The sequence below is a fragment of the Microcebus murinus genome, chromosome 11 (assembly GCF_040939455.1).
Source record: "Microcebus murinus isolate Inina chromosome 11, M.murinus_Inina_mat1.0, whole genome shotgun sequence".
NCBI classification, from domain to species: domain Eukaryota; kingdom Metazoa; phylum Chordata; class Mammalia; order Primates; family Cheirogaleidae; genus Microcebus; species Microcebus murinus.
The window spans coordinates 10,814,138-10,832,602 of NC_134114.1; the positions used below are offsets into that span (position 1 = coordinate 10,814,138).

Genomic DNA, 18,465 nt, shown 5'->3' on the forward strand with positions numbered 1-18,465 from the left:
CTGATTTTGAATAAGAAACTGAATAGGCAGAAGAAATAGAAACCAGCTTTTGGAGGTCCATTGCATAAGAACTTTGTCTAGAGAAAGAACCAGCCAGTCCTTTACTGGGTGGCCTCTCTGGGGCATGGGAAAATAAGTCACTGCCAGTATGTGAGGCAGTTGGCCTGCATTATTGGTGGGAGCTTCTCAACGTAGCCATTGGAGCCAAGACAGGTCTGGCCTCCTTACCCAGAAACACAGGGCTCAGCTATTTGGGTGAGCAGTGTTAACTAATGCTACAAAATAAGCTGGATACTCACTCACTGACCCTTTTCCACTCTTTCTGCTTTATTAGAACCTTGACATGGGAATAATTTCATCAAGAGCTGGAGAAGAGAGAGAAATCATTCCCAGGCTTCCTGTGGAGGTCTGTGCTCTGCAGGCCACGGCAGGACAAGCCTGCAAAATAGTTAAAGCAGTGTGGGCCTGAGTCAGTGCAGGCGGTGTGATTCATTTCATGTATGTTTTGAAGGACCGCCATTTCTTTGTGACAGGCTAAGTGTTTTTGTGTATTTTGCCTATTTTTGTTACATCTTGGGAATATCATTTCCTAGCTCTTTTAGATCCAAAGCACTCCATTTACACCTAATTGACATATCTGTAGTCCTTTGGGTGGTTGTTGCTTTTGCAGTAAGTCTGGGTACTATTCTTTTTCCTTAGAGCAACATTTGTCCATTGTGCAAGTGAAAAATATTCCTGCTGGAGACTCTAAGCTCTAATTCTATTTAATGGGAAATATAGAGATCCGGGTACCAGAAATAAGAATAGGCAAGTCTGAGTGAAGTTTTATGGAACTTTTTAAAGGATGACATGCAGAAATCCAAGTTATAAATCTTATGTGCTGTTTTGGTTAAAAGTAAATATTCAAGAACCAGGACATTGTTCTATATTTTAAACAATTACGTTTTCTCTTAAATATTACCTTTAATGCGGTAAAATTTTAAACTGCAATTACTTTTTTTGCTTCAATAGGTACTTGCATTTTTCTTAACTCATTTAGGTATTAGAGCACATTAGTTCAAATATTTACAAATTGTTATTCTTTGTAAAATGTAATTTTGATTGCCCTTCAGGTCCCTCAGCCTGTATTCTAAGAAAAACAAAGAGCAGACTGAAAAATGAACTGATTTGATCTGTTAAAAAATTAGAGAAAAGTCCTGCTATTTGTTAATGAAGGTTTATTTTCTTTTTGTGGCCGTTGTCTCTTTGTGGGACACAGTTTGAGTGCCTAGAAGCTAAAAACACAGTTTTAAAGAAAACATTAAACTGAAGTAAATTCATTCACCTGGTTCTGTAGTTGAAGAAATGTGGAACATCACATACTGTAAACTTATATTACTTGTTTTAGTGCTTAAATTATATATGAATTTTTTGTCTGCTGTGTACTTTACAGTCTCTCCTTTTGTTAATTTTCTTCTGGTTATTCTGTGCCACTTTAAAGCATTGCTGTACAGTAGAACAGCAGTCTTCATAAAACTGGAGCATTTTTTTCACATATTACCATGCTTAACAAAGACAAAGACATTTTGCTAAAAGCTACTAAAATATATATGCTTCCCTTCATGTGCTTAAATAATACTTTTTTTTTTTTTTTTTTGAGACAGAGTCTCGCTTTGTTGCCCAGGCTAGAGTGAGTGCCGTGGCGTCAGCCTAGCTCACAGCAACCTCAAACTCCTGGGCTCGAGTGATCCTTCTGCCTCAGCCTCCCGGGTAGCTGGGACTACAGGCATGCACCACCATGCCCGGCTAATTTTTTATATATATATCAGTTGGCCAATTAATTTCTTTCTATTTATAGTAGAGACGGGGTCTCGCTCTTGCTCAGGCTGGTTTCGAACTCCTGACCTTGAGCAATCCGCCCGCCTCGGCCTCCCAAGAGCTAGGATTACAGGCGTGAGCCACAGCGCCCGGCCTAAATAATACTTTTTAATTGCCAAATCTACAAAAGCTATGCTGAGATAAAAGAGAATTATTTCCACAAAGGTTTTTGGAGAAATGCTATATGTGAATGTGCATTTAGAGTCCCAGGCTGTCTGGGTGTAGTGAGGACAACAGGTGTTTCCTTGCCTGGGTCTTTACTGCCACTGTCGCTGTCAGCAAATGACAGACCAGTGGTGGCACCACCAGCAAAGATGCTTTGACCCCTGCTTATGAATTCCCGGATCGTGGAGCTTTGCTCAGTGAGTTGTCTCGTGCTAAGGTATTCACTGCTCAGCAGACGTTTTCCACCACCACGAGCCAGTGTGTCCTTGGAAATTCAGTCATGATATCTGCTACTGAGATCTGTGAAACAGTTGCAAAGACACTCAAGGAAGGATTCATTGGAATATTATTGTTCGAAGTATTCCATTCTCAGTAGAAGAATATTAATGGTGTCACATGGAATCCTTTTGCAAACTTGGTGAAGGCTAGGAACTCATTTTGTATTGATGGTTTAAGATGCAAAACAATGGCTTGAGATAGAGATTGGCTGTCTGCCTGTGTAAAAGAAATCCAAAGGCTGGCATTGCATGGCTAATGGGGTAGCTGTTAGTAAGAGGAATTATCTCTAAGATCCTCTTTCTATATTGTATTTTTTAGCAGGTGGGCTGCTGTTTTTAAGATTACCTCAGAGTCATCCATAGCCATCATTCAGCCATGCTGAAGCTCTAGCCATCTCATTCTAGTTCTTGGCAGCAGGGAAGAGGAACTTGCCACCAGCACTTGGTGTGGAGGCTATCAGTCAGCTTACCTCATTGCCCCTGGTAGCAAGTGAGGCCTGCGGACTGTCCTAATCTCTGCCTTTAATCTTCTTGTAACTGTAGTTGTGCCAGAATGCAACATGTTTAGTTTTTAATACCTGAATTTTAGACATTTTGTGGAAGTGCTGATTATTTCTTTTTCTTTTATTCAGCATATTATGGAGGTACAAATGTTTAGGTTACATATACTGCCCTTGCCCCACTCAAGTCTGAGCTTGAAGTGTGTTGTCCCTCAGGTGGTGCACACCGCACCCATTGTGTGTGTATGTACCCATCCTAACCTCCCCATCTGCCTGACACCCAATGAATGTTATTACTATATATGCACTTAAGTGTTGATCAGTTAATACCAATTTGATGGTGAGTACGTGTGGTGGTTGTTTTTCCATTCTTGGGATACTTTGCTTAGTAGAATGGGCTCCAGCTCTATCCAGGAAAATACAAGAGGTGCTAGATCACCGTTGTTTTTTGTGGCTGAGTAGAACTCCATGCTATACATATGCCACATTTTATTAATCCACTCACATATTGATGGGCACTTGGGCTGTTTCCACATCTTTGCAGTTGTGAATTGTGCTGCTATAAACACTCGAGTGCAGATGTCTTTTTTATAGAATGTCTTTTTTTCCTTTGGGTAGATGCCCAGTGATGGGATTGCTGGATCAAATGGTAGCTCTACTTGTATCTCTTTGAGGTATCTCCATATTGCTTTCCACAGAGGTTGTACTTACCGGTTAGGTTTTATTTTATCTTACATAAAATACACCTCTGAGTAAAACTTTGGTGTGCGACAGTGTGTGAATGCCTGGGTGGATGTGTGCCTGTGTGTGCACACGTGCATCCACGGGCAGCGTCTGTAGCACAGCTTGAGTGAACCCTTAAATCCTGAATAATCGCTCATGTGTTTTGTGCAGGTGAGCCAAGATGGGAAGTCACTCCTTGACAAGCTCCAGCGGCCCTTGACTCCAGGCAGCTCCGATTCCCTGACGGCCTCTGCCAACTACTCCAAGGCCGTCCACCACGTCCTGGACGTCATCCACGAGGTGCTGCACCACCAGCGGCAGCTCGAGAACATTTGGCAGCACCGCAAGGTCCGGCTCCACCAGAGGCTGCAGCTGTGCGTGTTCCAGCAGGACGTCCAGCAGGTGAGTCTCAGGCTGTGCTCGTCTCCATGGGGAATGGCTCACCTGTGCTGAGTTTGGGTGAGCGCGTCGTCATACTGGAGGATCTGTGTGTAAGGAGAAAGTAGAAGATACGACAGGAGCTTCCTTGCTGGCCAGAATAAAAACTGGGCTTGCGAACATGTGCTCAGGCTGCCTTGCCTCTGGCTCCCGTGTGCTGAACCCAGGAGGCAGTGTGGGGTTGCACCGTGGTCTATGAGTTGCCTTCTCGACACACATCATCAGTTGTATTTATTTGTGAGAATAATGCTGGTGGGCGTACACTGGTGTGGCATTACAGTTTAAGACCTGTCTGCTTTCTGACTGCTTAATTGACAGTGTAGTCAGGCTTCTTTTCCTGACTGGTAGATAGTGCAGTCTGTGGTGCACAGTAGGTGCTTTGTAATTAGTAATTGCATTAATGAAATGTGGACTTTTATGACTATTTATTTCCAAGTGGTTGCCATCTCTTTTGTTTTAGTTGTTATTACAAAAATGAGAGTAAGTTCTGTTCTCCATCTGTTTTCTTCCTTACTATGCAATAAGGATTTTAAGGATTAAAGCTGTGGGAGCATATAAAATATGACGTGGCTTTAGTGATAAGTACTGGTCATATCCTTGCCCTCAAACAGAGGAAAAGACAAGGGAGGAAAGGAGGCATTACCTCTGGAGGAGGAATTCTGGCGTTTGCAGGGACACCCTGGCCCCCAGGAAGTCGGCCTGGAGCCAGACACTGATTCTGCTGTTAGTCACTCCCTTCTCCCTGGGCGCGCAGAGTCCTCGGGCACTGTTGAGACATGCAGGGTCTCAGGGCTGCGTCTCCCCAGTGTCCTCTGACGGCGAGGGGGTTTTCTGCTTAGTGGGCTGAGATTCTGGAGAGTCGTCCTGTGTTCTGATGAACCGAGATGTGTGTCACTGACTGCCATTCTTCACTTAATGTGAGTCTGGTAAGTTCAGAATACTTCTCATGGTCCTGTAGTTTTTCATTTTCACATGCTCTGCTCTGCTCTGATTCTAATTTTACTTTTCGAGTTCTCTGAAGGTTACAGAAGAGTGATCATTTTGATATTCATGCTTCTTAACAATGCTCTTTCAGTCCAAGAAGGTAATTGCAAGGGAAAGTGTATAGTGCAGAAGAGGAAAGGGTAGAGCCAGCATCAACGGGTTATTGAGAGGACGGACTGTGTAAGATTGAAGGCATAAATATTACTTTTTTTAATTGTCCAAAAACTTTCACAAATCACGAAATGTTAATAACTGAAATGTAATTATGGAAGGATTCCCACCCCCACCTTGTGTCCTTTGGATCAAGTGTCATTACACATCCGTGCACTGGTGCACTTTCTCAGTGGGGACCCATTTTCTTGCCTGAGAAAAAGCACCAGGGCCCCCTGATGCTGCCCCATTGTTTATGGCTCTTTGGGGTACCCAGTGGCATAAGAATAAGCCACTAGCCACGGGGACTGTTTAGGTTAGGGGAAGGCACAGGAAAGGACACCTTTGGGAATGGGCTGAGGGGTCTGGCCATCTCATGGCAATGGCTACTTGATGCACTTGAGTTTGAAAACAGCAAACCTGTAGAAAGGTAATTATGATAATTATGAGCCCAGTTCTTTAAGCCAGCTTTTTTTTTTTCCCCTGAAGAACAAGACATTAGGTCAGATGTCAGTAGGAGAAAGTGTCTTGCAATACACATAATGCATATATTGTCCTATTAGCATTCCGTAGAAAATATATATTGCCCATTAAGGGAAATGGTTTTTGTTGATTAATGATCTGGAATGGTTTGGACTTGTTATGCAAATAGGAAATTGCTGTGTAGGTTTGACTCATGAAGCAAAGAGCAAAGCTGATAAGATTAATCAAAGCAAATACTTTGACAATAGGATGTCAAAACCAAAACGTGTTTCTGAAACTCAAGAGATTAATAACACATAGGGAAGTTTTTGCCATATTAAACATAGAGTAGGCTTGGTGAGCTGAGGATAAATGAAAAAAAAAATAATGTACTTTAGAAATACATTATCAGCAGAAGATAAATTTGTAAAGACAAAAATAAGCCAATTTAGAGACACTAAAAGTGTTTCTTATTTGATTGTTTTGGGTGATGAAAAAGCATCTGTAAATGTTGTTGAGAAAAAAGAACAGCAACTTACTGAACAACAGGTATGGAATTATTACAGTTTTAGTAAAACAACCCTCCAAAGGGATATACACTTGTCTGTTGGAAGAACAATGCCCATCTGTCAGCGGTGGACCGTGAGGAATGGAGGGAGCAGTGCAGGGCAGAGTGGCACAGAGAGTTGATTTGTAAGACATGGTTAATTTTGGTTTAGTGCCTTAGTGGTTGTTCCCCCCCCCCCCCATAACAAGCAGAGACCATTTTATAATTTCCGTATGGAATGTGTTTGGGACAGTAGTCTGGGGCATGGCGTAGGAGAGCGGGGAGAAGCTGCTGTTGCCTATTATTATCAGAGCCCGAATCAGAGCCCCGCCTGGCAGGGAGAGGGAAGACCCCCCTGAGGACACCCCCAGGACCCACTCTGGCTGCTGCTAGATATTAGCCTTGCTTTCGTTAACTTACAAGTAAAATGAAAATTCTTTGTCACATTTCATGATGATCAAGTAACAAACCTGTTTCCATTGCTTTGTGTTGACTGTTAGAGTGACCCTCAGTAAAGGTTTGGTTGAATTAGTGAATGAATAGTTGTGTTACTGCTAAGTCATGTTTCTTAGTGCAGAGTATGTTTTAGTTTTCTAGGAGAAGATAATGTATTTTTGCTGTGCTCGTTCAAATGGAGTAGTAGTCACGGAAGCAGGCCGAAGCAGGTGCTAGCAGACTCATTTTTCTACCTCACCCATTCAGTTGGCCTGGTTCTTAGATTGTTGGGGTTTAGTTTACTCTAACATGTCAGGGTATGTGAAGGACCCAAAAATCCACTTTCTTGAAGCAAGCTGGCTCCTCTCAAGCCCCTCGGGCAGGGAGATCTTCTACAAAAGCCTCCTGTTTCCCCCTCAGCCTTAGTGTGTGGACATCACCCCCGTGGAGTTTCCTCTTGGAAGAACGCCCTCCAGGTTGATGTCAGACTACTAATTAATATTCTTAAAAATTATCAAGCAAACCTAGTCCACTCTAGATTATTCTTGTCCTCCCTTCATTCCCTTTCTTCAAAATATCTTAATTGAATTTGTGGTGTTCCAAGAGATACAGAGGTTAATAATGTCAAACAATTCCAAGCTCCTTTTCTCAGGGAATTTATAATTTTATAAATTATATTACATATAATATATTATAATTATATATATTATTATAAATTTATAGTAAGAGCAGTTTTTTTTGTTTGTTTTTTAAGAAGATGGCTTAACAATCTAATAAATTAGACTATAACATGCACAAATGTAGCATTCGTGTCTTTGGTTATTGTCAGGTATAATTGCTAAGATGTAAATTTGAATCATGACTGTCCAGGTACTTTCAGAAGTGAAGGGATAAATGAAACTAGCTATCTCATCCATGTTGTCTACCTGTCGTGCATGTGCATTTTGAGGGCGTATATCTATACTTTGGTGATTGTGCAGATCTGGGAGTTCCTGAGAGCTTTGTCTATATTATTCTGAAGCTTCAAGTGTCTAGTGTACAAGGAGAAATGAAAAGTGCTGTGATAGAGGTGCAAGTAGAAGCTGTCATCCTGGGGGTGCCAGGAATGTCTTCATGGAAGAGGCAGAGGTTGAGCTGCATTTTGAAGGGTGAGTAGAAGGTCAGTAGGTGGAGGGATGGGCAGTAGGAGGAGGGATGGGCAGTGGGAAGAGGGATGGGCAGTAGAGATTGCAGCGATAACAGGACAGGATAGAGCAGGGCCTGTCCAAGGAGCAGCAGGTGCGCAGTGTGGATGGAAGGGAGGGATGTGGAGGAAGGCGGTGTGGCTGGAGCTGGAAGGTAACATGGGGCCAGGAATGGAAAACATGGTCCCAATGATGAAGGCGTGGGGCTTGTTTCGGTAAGCATTGGGCCACCATTGAAGGGACACAGACTCACCTGCACTAAATGTCAGTGTGTAGTACCAGGGCCATGTGTGACATGTGAACGGCATTGAGCTCATCCTGGTGCTTCGTGGGTGCTCCCTAATGTGTACATGTCTTTCCTCTCCTTGCGCTCACAGCCAGCCTGTTGAGAGTTAATGCTTTCCCCTTTTCCTCACCTGAGTTCAAACCCTGAAGGGCTGAGTAAACTGTGCATTGTGACCGGATGCAGTGAGGAGCTGATGGCTCTAATGAATTGCAGGAGCGAGCCTAAGGCCAGGAGCCTGGCCGGGTTCCACGTGGACGCTGTGCAAGCCATGGACCAGTCTCGGAGAATGTGAGGTCCGCAGGGCGCAGCCATCTGGGTTTACTCACTGGTGTTTCCCAAGTGTCTGGAACGGCAGATGCTCAGTATTTGAATGAGTGAATGAGTAGATGAAGAAATTTAAGTCATTCCCTAATTTTGTTAACTAAAGTTTTTTGGGTTAAAAGTTTCTTCATTTATTCTGGACTGGGGGAGGGCTAGTCTTGTATCTGGGAGATCTGCCTGAAGGAATGGAAGGTTTGATTGATAACAGGGACTTAGGAGTGTCCCGGGAAAGAAGGGATAATTTCAAGGCATGGGCATTTTGGAAGTGTGGTAACTTCTCTAGTAAAGATTTTGGTCATTTGAATGCAAAATGGGTGTCTTTAATGCTGAATTCCAGCTGGGGGAAGGAAGTCAGCATGAGCCTAAGAGGTAAAGCTGAAGCCTCAGGTCTGTAGAGAAGCCATTTCACAGATTCATCTTGGGTCGCAGGCTGCAGTCTTTTAGGCTGGTAAAAGCCATGTGTGTGTGAGGCTGGGCTCGGGTTCAAGGTTAACACCGTCTGTGCTAGACCTCGCTTTTAAGTTTGAGTTCCTGAAGTCCCTTGTCCTCTGCGCATTAAGTCAGGAGGGAGTTCTCATCCCACTCACCAGAGTCATTATATAGCCCTAGCTAGTTAACATTTTCCTCTGTTTACATTCCCACACTGGCAGTTCTGATTGTGTGTCTTGATAAGAATGGCTATGGGATCACCATCTTTGTTTCTTAAGAGTTTTCGGTTAGAATTAGGGAGTACAGATGGGGCCTTGGTTTGGAATTAGGAACTGCTGGGCGCGGGCAGAGTTTGACTGCTGATCTTCCTGGTAGCTTTGGAACCAGCGTGTAATTACCTTCTGTAGCAGCGAACACGGAAGAGACTGGACTGGAATCTGGTGAGCGTGGTAACCACAGCTTGGAAGGAGCTGCAGGTTAAACAGTGGGAGGGCAAAGAGGGAAAAGGGATGATTCCTTCCCACACACCTTCCACTCAAAGTGGATATGATACACCAATGCCCGGTGTGTGAGCTGGCACCATGAGCCAGTGCGACGGGAAGCAGAGAGCCCAGAGGAGGAGGGTCAGTTGGAAGTGATCAGGGGGCTGAGGTCAGCAAGCCTTTGAGGAGGTACAGGGTCAGGGACCAGGATGCCCAGGTTTGGGAGAGCCAAGGCAGACCCCAGTAAGCATAGGGCCTTGTGCATAAGTGCCAGCCACATGCCCTGGTCCCCTGGGATGGAAGTGCCAGGGGATTTAGCTGAACAGGGAAGGTTATGCACACGCACATGCATGTATACGTGTGTGGTAATACATGTATGTGCATATTTATGTGTATCTTTGTATTAACATGTATGTAGTTAGAAATATTTATAGAGTTCAATGATAGATTTAAGCTATACATAATAACTTTAGTTTCCCAGATAACATCTGGACATACGAAGACTTTTGAGGGGACAACTTTGGACTATTTTATATTCATTTCCAAACTAAGAATGGAAAAATAATTTTTAAAAGTTTACAAAATTGCCGAAAAGATTAACCAGTAGTGATAGTGATGGTTTAGTTTGGGTTTTATGGGAATATCCATGGTGATACTATTTATATGAATAATAACCACCCCCCATTAAGCTTCTTTGTTTTTGTTAAGAGATTTCGTGTGTTTATGTAATTAAAACTAGGGTAATAGCAGGGAGAACTGGTGATTTGTGTTTGTTTTAGCAGTAAGATAGGTGGTTAGATAGATGGATGATGTAAAAGCTAAAAAGCCCGCCGGCCAAACCTCCTTGTTCACTGATTTCTCTTACGCTGCCTCCAGCCAGGGGTGTGCGTGGAGCTCGTGCTCCCAGAACTTTATGTGCTCCTGTGTTAATTAAGCAAAAGCATCTCTTGCATGTAGGACATTTCGGTTCTGTATCATACACTTGCTTGTGTGTTCCTTGCCTGAGTTTTTTTTTTTTTTTTAAATAACTTCTTTCTCCCATGTGAGCATTAGGCTTAGTCTGATTTGTCATGTTCTAGAAACCATTTTGTAAAAAGCGCTTTCCGTATTAAGAATAATTATATATATTTTTAGAACAGTCTTAATTCCGATTTTGAAATACAATGAACAAAGAAATGGAGAGTTTTTGGCTCCTGGGAAGGAAAATAAAGAAGTGCAGATGTTTTAGGGGAGGGGGGGAAAGGGCATTTATTGAAACCTTAAAATCTGTACCCCCATAGTATGCCGCAATAATAAAAAAAAAAAAAAAAAAGAAAAAAAAAGAAACGCGGTGAAGAGAGCATCCTTCCTGTCAGGCAGCTGTGAAGGCTGGACCTGAAAAGTTCTCTCCTCTTCCTTTGGTCCCCAAAAGCCCACAGATGTGTGCTCAGTTGTGCGTATGTCTCATTTCACTTTAATAAATTATGTCACGACATCATAGAATTTAGAGTGAGAGCCTCTCATTTCTCAGGTAATAAAACCAAGCCTCGGAAAAGTCGAGTGACTTGGCCAAAGCTCCAGGAAGCCTCCTGGTGTCTTTACTATTGTACTTTGCTGCTCTGGGTCTGAGGTTGATGCTTAACTTCTGAGCTAATGAGAGAGTAAAATCAACAAGTTACCGAAGAAAGAATCTTTAAGTGGTGCTTTTCAGACTGAGGGAAGGGGCTTTCCTAGAAGCACCAGTTGCCCATGACTGGGAAGAAAAAGAGCTCCTTACAGAGTTTTTTCTTTTCTCCTTTTAATGGTTTGGAGTTCAGTCCCTCAGGAGCAGGTCAGTGGGAAGGAGCAGGCGAGGGTGCGGGCACCCTGCACTGGCTTCTGCCCCGAGCCCTGCAGCCCCAGCCCCACTCCGCAGCCGCCCCGGGTCCTGCTCGCCTCTCTGTCAAGTGATCTGGTAGCTGGGGGTGACGGGGTGGTTTCAGTGTCTTACTGAGCTTGGCCTCCACTGAAAAGGGAAGGACATGACCAAGACACTGGTGTCAGGAGTAAACTATGTTTGGAGCACTTGGGAAAGAAGTGTTAGCCAGCCTAAGATAGGCTGGAGTACATGGATTCCGGTAATTTAAACTGGATATTCCGGTACTTGTGATTTCTACTTCATAGGTAAATTTCATTAATAGCATAATACTGAATATCCTCATGGCAATCCCAAACACCAGCATTTAATAAAAATTAACATTATCTGGCTGGGCATGGGGCTCATGTCTGTAATCTCAGCACTTTGGAAGCCTGAGCAAAGAGGATCTCTTGAAGCCAGGAGTTTGAGACCAGTGAGAGCAACATAGGGACACCCTGTCTCTACAAAAAAAACTAGCCAGGTGTGGTGGTGGGCACCTGTAGTCCCAGGTACTCAGGAGGCTGAGGTGGGAGGATCGCTTGAGCCCAGGAGTTGGAGGTTGCTATGAGCTATGATGACTACACTGCACTCCAGCCTGGTTGACAGAGTGAGACCTTGTCTTAAAAAAAAAATTATTTAAGTGGAAGTCCCCTTTTTGGTCACTGACTTATGTTTAGCAAATTTGAAATGATGTTGTTTAATCGATCAGTCATCTTTTCTTCTATCACTTAAATACCATTGATTTGATAGTCAAGAAAACTTGAAATGTAATATATTCATTTCTAGATTGGTTTATTCAGGGATTTTAAATAAAGCCAACAGTGATTGAACAAGGAAGTTACTAAAATAAATGAAACCCGATTATTAATTTTGGTTTTAGAGAGAATTTAGAGTGGACATGGAGGAAATTCATATTTTTCAACTGGAAAAAAAAAATCTGATTTGTATAAAAAAACATTTGGTATATTTTAGAATTTTCCCTTGTTTTAATTTGTTTAATATATTTTAAAATCTGAATGTAGAATCATAAGAGCTTAATATTTTCATTTTTATGTGCATAAAATGTGACTTAGAAGGGGCTCTCATTAATAAGACAGAAAACACTATCATTCACTATGTATCGTCTCCTTTAAAACAGTGTCTGGAGTTAACACATGTTTGTATATTTTCTCTGAATGCTCTCCGGATCCAGAGTTACCAGTAAAAATAGACTAGCTTAATGTGTTCTTGGTTGTTTTATGTCAGATGTGTTATCTAGTTTTTACAAATAGCAAGTCTAGAGATGGGACTCTAATTTTAGAAATATCTTAAAGGTTTTTAGACAGTATTTACAAAGTGTAATATAATACAGTGATTTTGGAGTTAAGACCTGTCTTTGAATCTGTTTTTTTAGGCAAATTACTTAACTTCTCTGAGGCTCAATTTCTTAATACAGATGATAAAAGTCCACTCTCCTTTATTTATAGCCCTGATTTTTGGTTTGGAACTCAGAATTTTTCAAAGCTTAGAAAGACAGCACAGTTCATGGTGCGTAACACTCCTAGCACAGTCTGGGCAGCCCCCCATGATCTGACGCATGGCTACTTCTGCAGCCACATGTACAAAAACTCACACTAAAGGGATCAGTAAAGACTGTAAATACCCTCAGGTGAAGCTTTATCGCCACATGAATTTTGGAGCCAAATTTTGAAAAAATATTTGGAATTTCAGAGCTTTTTATAGATAAGGGATTATGGACTTATGTTGCCCTCCCAAGTGTAGAACAGAATAGTCTCTCCATAAATGATGCTGATGACAATGATGTGATGCGTGATGACAATAGAAAACTACTCTAGTAAGTATTTGAAATAAACACTTCTGCATTTTAAAGGAAAAGTATCATTTATGTTGGTCTTCATAGCACATGTTGTTGTGAGGTGGCCTTTGTGAGATGTCTCCTCTTTGATGAGGATTTAGTAGGTTATTCACAAGTTCTTAAAGAAATAGTAATCACTTCAAAATATGAATCCACAAAACCTAGTGAATATTAGTTAGTAAGGGCTTACCGTAGAAAACTATTTTACAGCTAGGCTATACAGGATGGCCACAACTCTGCTGCAGGGAGTGGCCGGGAAAATGCCTGTGGCCGGTCCCTGAGGCATCGAATAGAGGGTTGGAAAGTGTTTGCTGGTTTGCCTGTCCTAGCTTTGCTGTCCATTGTGACAACGTCGTTTCCTCAGAGGTTATTTACCTGATAGCCAGCCTGAACCTCTCTGGAACAAAAATGGAGCTCTTTCCTTTTCTACCTACATGCATGCCACTTGTGCCAACTCAAAGAAGAGGCAGTAGAGTAGAGGTATGGAAGTGCCTTGGGGCCAGGTGTCCTGGGACCCGGTCCATGAATGGCTTTTCTGCAATGTAGCTGAGGGCCCTGGGTCCTGTGTCTTCATCCGTAAGAGGGATAAGGGTCATCCCTACCGGTGATTCACTATGAGGACAGATGGCTTAGTTAGTGCACACCCAGCCTTAGGTCGGTGCCTACTTCAACAGCAGTTGCTCAGATGGCAAGGTAATTATTAGGGTATAAATGATCATCATCATACTTGCCATCATCATGTTCAGTCTTGTAATTAGGGCCTTGGTTTCCTTTTCATTACAAACAGAGAATTAAGCTAAACAATCTGTACAATTTCCTACACATCTGACATTTGGTTTAAGTGCTGATTTAAGTGTGGGTGATGCACTTTGGATTGACCTTAACCTTGGGGCTGTCATTGTGTCCACTAGAGTACACTGATGTACAGAGGAATGAGCCCTCACATCCTCTAAACAGAGAGGAAGGTGGCCGTGCCCTCCCAGCTTTGCTCTTCTGCAGTTGGGCCGGGGGGCCGGGGGGCCGTGAGAAGGGATCAGCTTTTGCCCTTTCCATTGAATCTGGAAGGAAGGCAGCAAGCCCTGTGCCAGCCTCCTTGTACCTGGGGTTGAGGTCACAGGGCAAATAGATGACAGCCACTGGCCAGCACTAAGGTCAGGGAAGAAGCTGGCTGGGCCAGGAAGATAAAGCCCCTGATTTGCTAATCTTTTTAGGTTTGAAATTGAAAGATTCCACAGGCATGTCTTTAAAATGTTACTTAGATACGTGCATTGATTCAGGATCACTTGGTAAGCTGAGAAGTCTACTCATCCTTGTAAAAGAAGCAGAAGCCTTGTGGAGGTATTTGGTTTTGAGTATTCACTGGATTTTATAACTGTCTGGAATTATTTTAATAAAGTGCTTAGAATTTATACATTTTCCTTTGAATTACTTTCATGTTTGTTGGCAATATACTTTTACCTGGTGTTTACATTTCTGAAGTAACCACTGATAAAAATGCTCTTCGTAACCCTGAGTGGTTGGTTCATAATGGCTTTTATTTCCAACTTGTACTTCCTGAAATATTTTCTTATGCTTAAAAAACAAATTTTTAGTATTTTTAAAATACTGTGTTTTGCTTCCTCTAGCCCTTTGTACCAAATAATGTTTATCTTTTACTTTTTGAAATTGTGCTCTTTTTTTCAATTCTCTATGGAGTTGCCAATAATCATGAGGTTTGCTGTTTACTGGTTGCTTACTTTTTCTTTTTACAGTTGACTTTTTAAAAAAGTCTCCCTAGCCCATCATGTAGATCTTGCAGGCAGGTGGACTGTGGTGTAAGTGTTACTTATATACCTTTGTATTCTCTTCAAGCTTAAACTACTTGTCTTCTGCATGGCACTGGCCTCATGGCCAGAGACATATTCCATTAAATGTATCCATTTTTAGAGATTGAGAGGTCTTGAAGTTCTCATTGAGTCATTTCCTTAGGAATGGAACAGGACTTGTGTTTTATAATACATACTAAGAGACTGTCCTATAAACAACTCAGCAGCTTTATGTCTGCCTTAAAGTCAGGTGGTACATATAGCACTACCTTAAAGGGGTCTGTCTCTCTCTCTCTCTCTCTTTCTCTCTCTCTCTCTCTTTCTCTCTCTATGTCTCTCTCTCTCTCTCTCTATGTCTCTCTCTCTCTCTCTCTCTCTCTCTCTCTCTCTCTCTCTCTCTCTCTCTCTCTCTCTCTCTCTCCTCCCTCCCCCTCCCTCCTTCCCTCCCTCCCTCTCTTCCTCCCTCTCTCTCTCTCATCTCAAGAAAGAAAAATAATGTACTCAGCACACTAGTAAAAAAGCAATGGAGTATGCGTAGCCAGTGCCATCAAGGCGCTCAAGGTGAGATGGAAGCCTGCATGGGTTCTGGTTTATGTGTGGGGATGGCACATGTGCTGTATTTTTGCTGCACTCACAATAAAAAGCTCAACCTAGATACCATCTGACACTCACCACTCCCCCTGATTGTCACTGTTGAGCAGGTAAGGAAATGGAAGCTGAGAAAGGATAAGGAACTTGCCTAAGAGCAGCAGCTAGATTTTATGTCTGTGTGCAAGGGGCTGGAAATGAAGGGGTGAGAACAGGGGAGCTTTCAGAAGGAGAATCAGAAGAGCTGGGCAACAGATTGGACTGAGATGACAGAATACAGTGAATCCAGTAAGAATGGTTCTAAGAGTAACCCCAGGGGATAGCAAAATGACAGTATGGACAACAGAGGCTCAGGAATAAACTATAGCCATGAGGGAATGCGTAGCTTTGCCTGCACACCCACTGCCAGGCCTGGCTCCATCCCCACCCCACATCTCCTGCACTTCCAATCTCAGCTTCTGCCAACTCTACAAGGGTCTTTACAGAGGACCACAAGAGGTTTGTCAAAGTTTGCAAGCCTTTTTTTATTTACATGTAATTCTGACTTTGCTAGACCCTATGAAGGAAAGACCGTTAGGCCATCCTCAGGCTTGAAGCTCACTGATTTGGAGCAATGGAGAACAAATCAGGCACTGGCCCTTACCAGCTGCATCTTTTTTTCTAGATATCTGTCAGCTCAGCTCCTCTCTCTATAGTACAGTTAATAAAGGGCAAGGGATCCTTTTTGTAGCAAGGAACCACAACCTAAGTCCCTTTTATTTTGCCATTACCAGAGCACTGTGGCTGGTCTGCTTCCAGATTGCCCTCCAGACCAGTGTGTTTGCTGTGTGTGCCTCTGTTTGTTCTTTAATCCAAGATCATTTTGATCTGCAGCCTTAGGTCCCTGCTATGAATATGTTTCCCCAGATTCATATGTCGAAACATCAATCACAAGGTGGTGATATTAAGAAGTGGGGCTTTGGGGAGATGATGAGGTCATGAAGGTGCTACTGTTGTGAATGGGAATGATTCATGCACTTACAAAAGAGGCCCAAAGGAGCTCGTTTGCTCCTTCAGCCCTGTGAGGGCACATAGAAGGTGCCACCAGTGAGGAATGAGCCCTCAGCAGACACTGCATCTGCTAGTGCCTTGATCTTTCCATTCCAATCCCCAGAGCTGTGAGCAATACATTTCTTTTGTTTTTAAATTACCCAGTAGAAGGTATTTTGTTGTAGCAGCATGAATGGATTAAGAGAATACCATAGTTACAAACATGCAAAGTATGAGTGAGGCTTAAATACTTCAGCAGCACATTAACAAATTCACTTACATTTTTTAGTTTTTAGCTAGAGATATCATTAATTTAGGTGTTTTTTTGTTGTTGTTGTTTTGTTTTTTGCTGGTTATCCCTTCTTCATCAGAGAAAGACAAAGTGGACATTGGATGTAGTGTAAATCATCCTGCAGTATCTGCAGGGGTTTGTTCCAGGACTGCCCGTGGATACCAAAATCTGCACATACTCAAGTCCTGCAGCTGGCCCTGTGGAACCCAAGGATGAGAAAAGTTGGCCGTCCATATACGTGGGTTATGTATCCTGCGGACACTGTATTTTCCATCCATGTCTGGTTGCAGATGTGGAACCCACCAATGTGGAAGGCCGACTGTATTTAATTGAAAAAAAAAATGACATACAGGGGGACCTGCACAATTCAAACCTGTGTTATTTAAGGGACAACTGTATTTTTATTAGATATTGTTGGTGTTTTGCGATTTCTCAATGACAGGAACCAATGAACTACCCAGTCCCAACTATGGAACTTTAAAACATCAGATCGCACTGTTTTGCTTTCACTCCTTTTCTTTAGTGGATTTCTTTAGTGTAGTGGAAGTAATTCATGGAATGCTTAGCTTTTGCAGCATCTTGGTTTAAAAAATAAGTTGTCCTTAAAGATCAGGACTGAGGCATATGTTATGTTTTCTTAGATTTTACTTATGTGTTTTGAGTCTTCTAAAGAACAGATAGAAAAAAATTAATTCTGTAGTTAAACTTAAATTGCCTGAGTTGTGTAGTTTTAAGCCTTATAAAAATGTTAACTTAAACTGGTCCTCTGTGGCTTGATAATCACTATCTTATGGAAAACCCAGTCAGTTCAGTGGCTCAGTCATGTGTAAAATGAAGTGAGATTTAATTTAATCATTATTGCATGTGACGTTTATACATAAAAAAATATACACTTTTTTTTTTTTTTTTTTTTTTTTTTTTGAGACAGAGTCTCGCTTTGTTGTCCAGGCTAGAGTGAGTGCCGTGGCGTCAGCCTAGCTCACAGCAACCTCAAACTCCTGGGCTTGAGTGATCCTTCTGCCTCAGCCTCCCGAGTAGCTGGGACTACAGGCATGCGCCACCATGCCCGGCTAATTTTTTATATATATCAGTTGGCCAATTAATTTCTTTCTATTTATAGTAGAGATGGGGTCTCGCTCTTGCTCAGGCTGGTTTTGAACTCCTGACCTTGAGCAATCCGCCCGCCTCGGCCTCCCAAGAGCTAGGATTACAGGCGTGAGCCACAGCGCCCGGCCAAAAATATACACTTTTAACATAAGAGCTGATTAAAGTCTCGATGGGAAAGCTGATATAATTATCAGCTTGTAATTATCAAGTGTGCTAAATTAATATCCAGTTGTATCCTCCAGATTTTTTTTTCTCATTTGCTTCCTGTTTCTTAGAGGTTTGACAACAGAATAAGTCTTCCTTGAATTCGCCTAAACATTGCACAAGGCAGGACATAGTTCTTACAGCATATGTACTTGTATTTCATCGCAGGTGCTGGATTGGATTGAGAACCACGGAGAAGCTTTCCTGAGCAAGCACACAGGTGTGGGGAAATCTCTGCATCGGGCCAGAGCTTTGCAGAAACGTCATGAGGATTTTGAAGAAGTGGCACAGGTAATGGCTTCTGCTGTCTTATACCATAAATACCTCTGTGGCTGGCTTTGAATTACAGTTTTCACCACATTTGAGAAAAGTTAGTATTAGCTGGATGTGTTGGAGGTGATTCAGATGAGGTCAGTGCTCAGATTTCAGAGCGAAGTTGTCATTGTCCAGGCAGAAACATGATTTGTC

The 18,465-nt window shown here is 42.4% G+C and overlaps 1 protein-coding gene across 4 annotated transcripts in view; it reads left to right on the forward strand.

Moving 5' to 3' along the window:
• Positions 1 to 18,465, forward strand: part of TRIO (trio Rho guanine nucleotide exchange factor) — a 339,933-nt gene that overhangs the window by 160,820 nt on the left and 160,648 nt on the right. For all 4 annotated transcript variants that reach the window (XR_012921664.1, XM_076007936.1, XM_076007937.1 and 1 more), the window contains exons 9-10: positions 3,695 to 3,925; positions 18,166 to 18,288. Coding sequence is in view for 3 of the 4 variants with exons in the window: in XM_076007936.1 (XP_075864051.1) it covers positions 3,695 to 3,925; positions 18,166 to 18,288 (354 nt within the window). In the remaining variant the exon portion in view is untranslated. The remainder of the gene's footprint in view (positions 1 to 3,694; positions 3,926 to 18,165; positions 18,289 to 18,465) is intronic.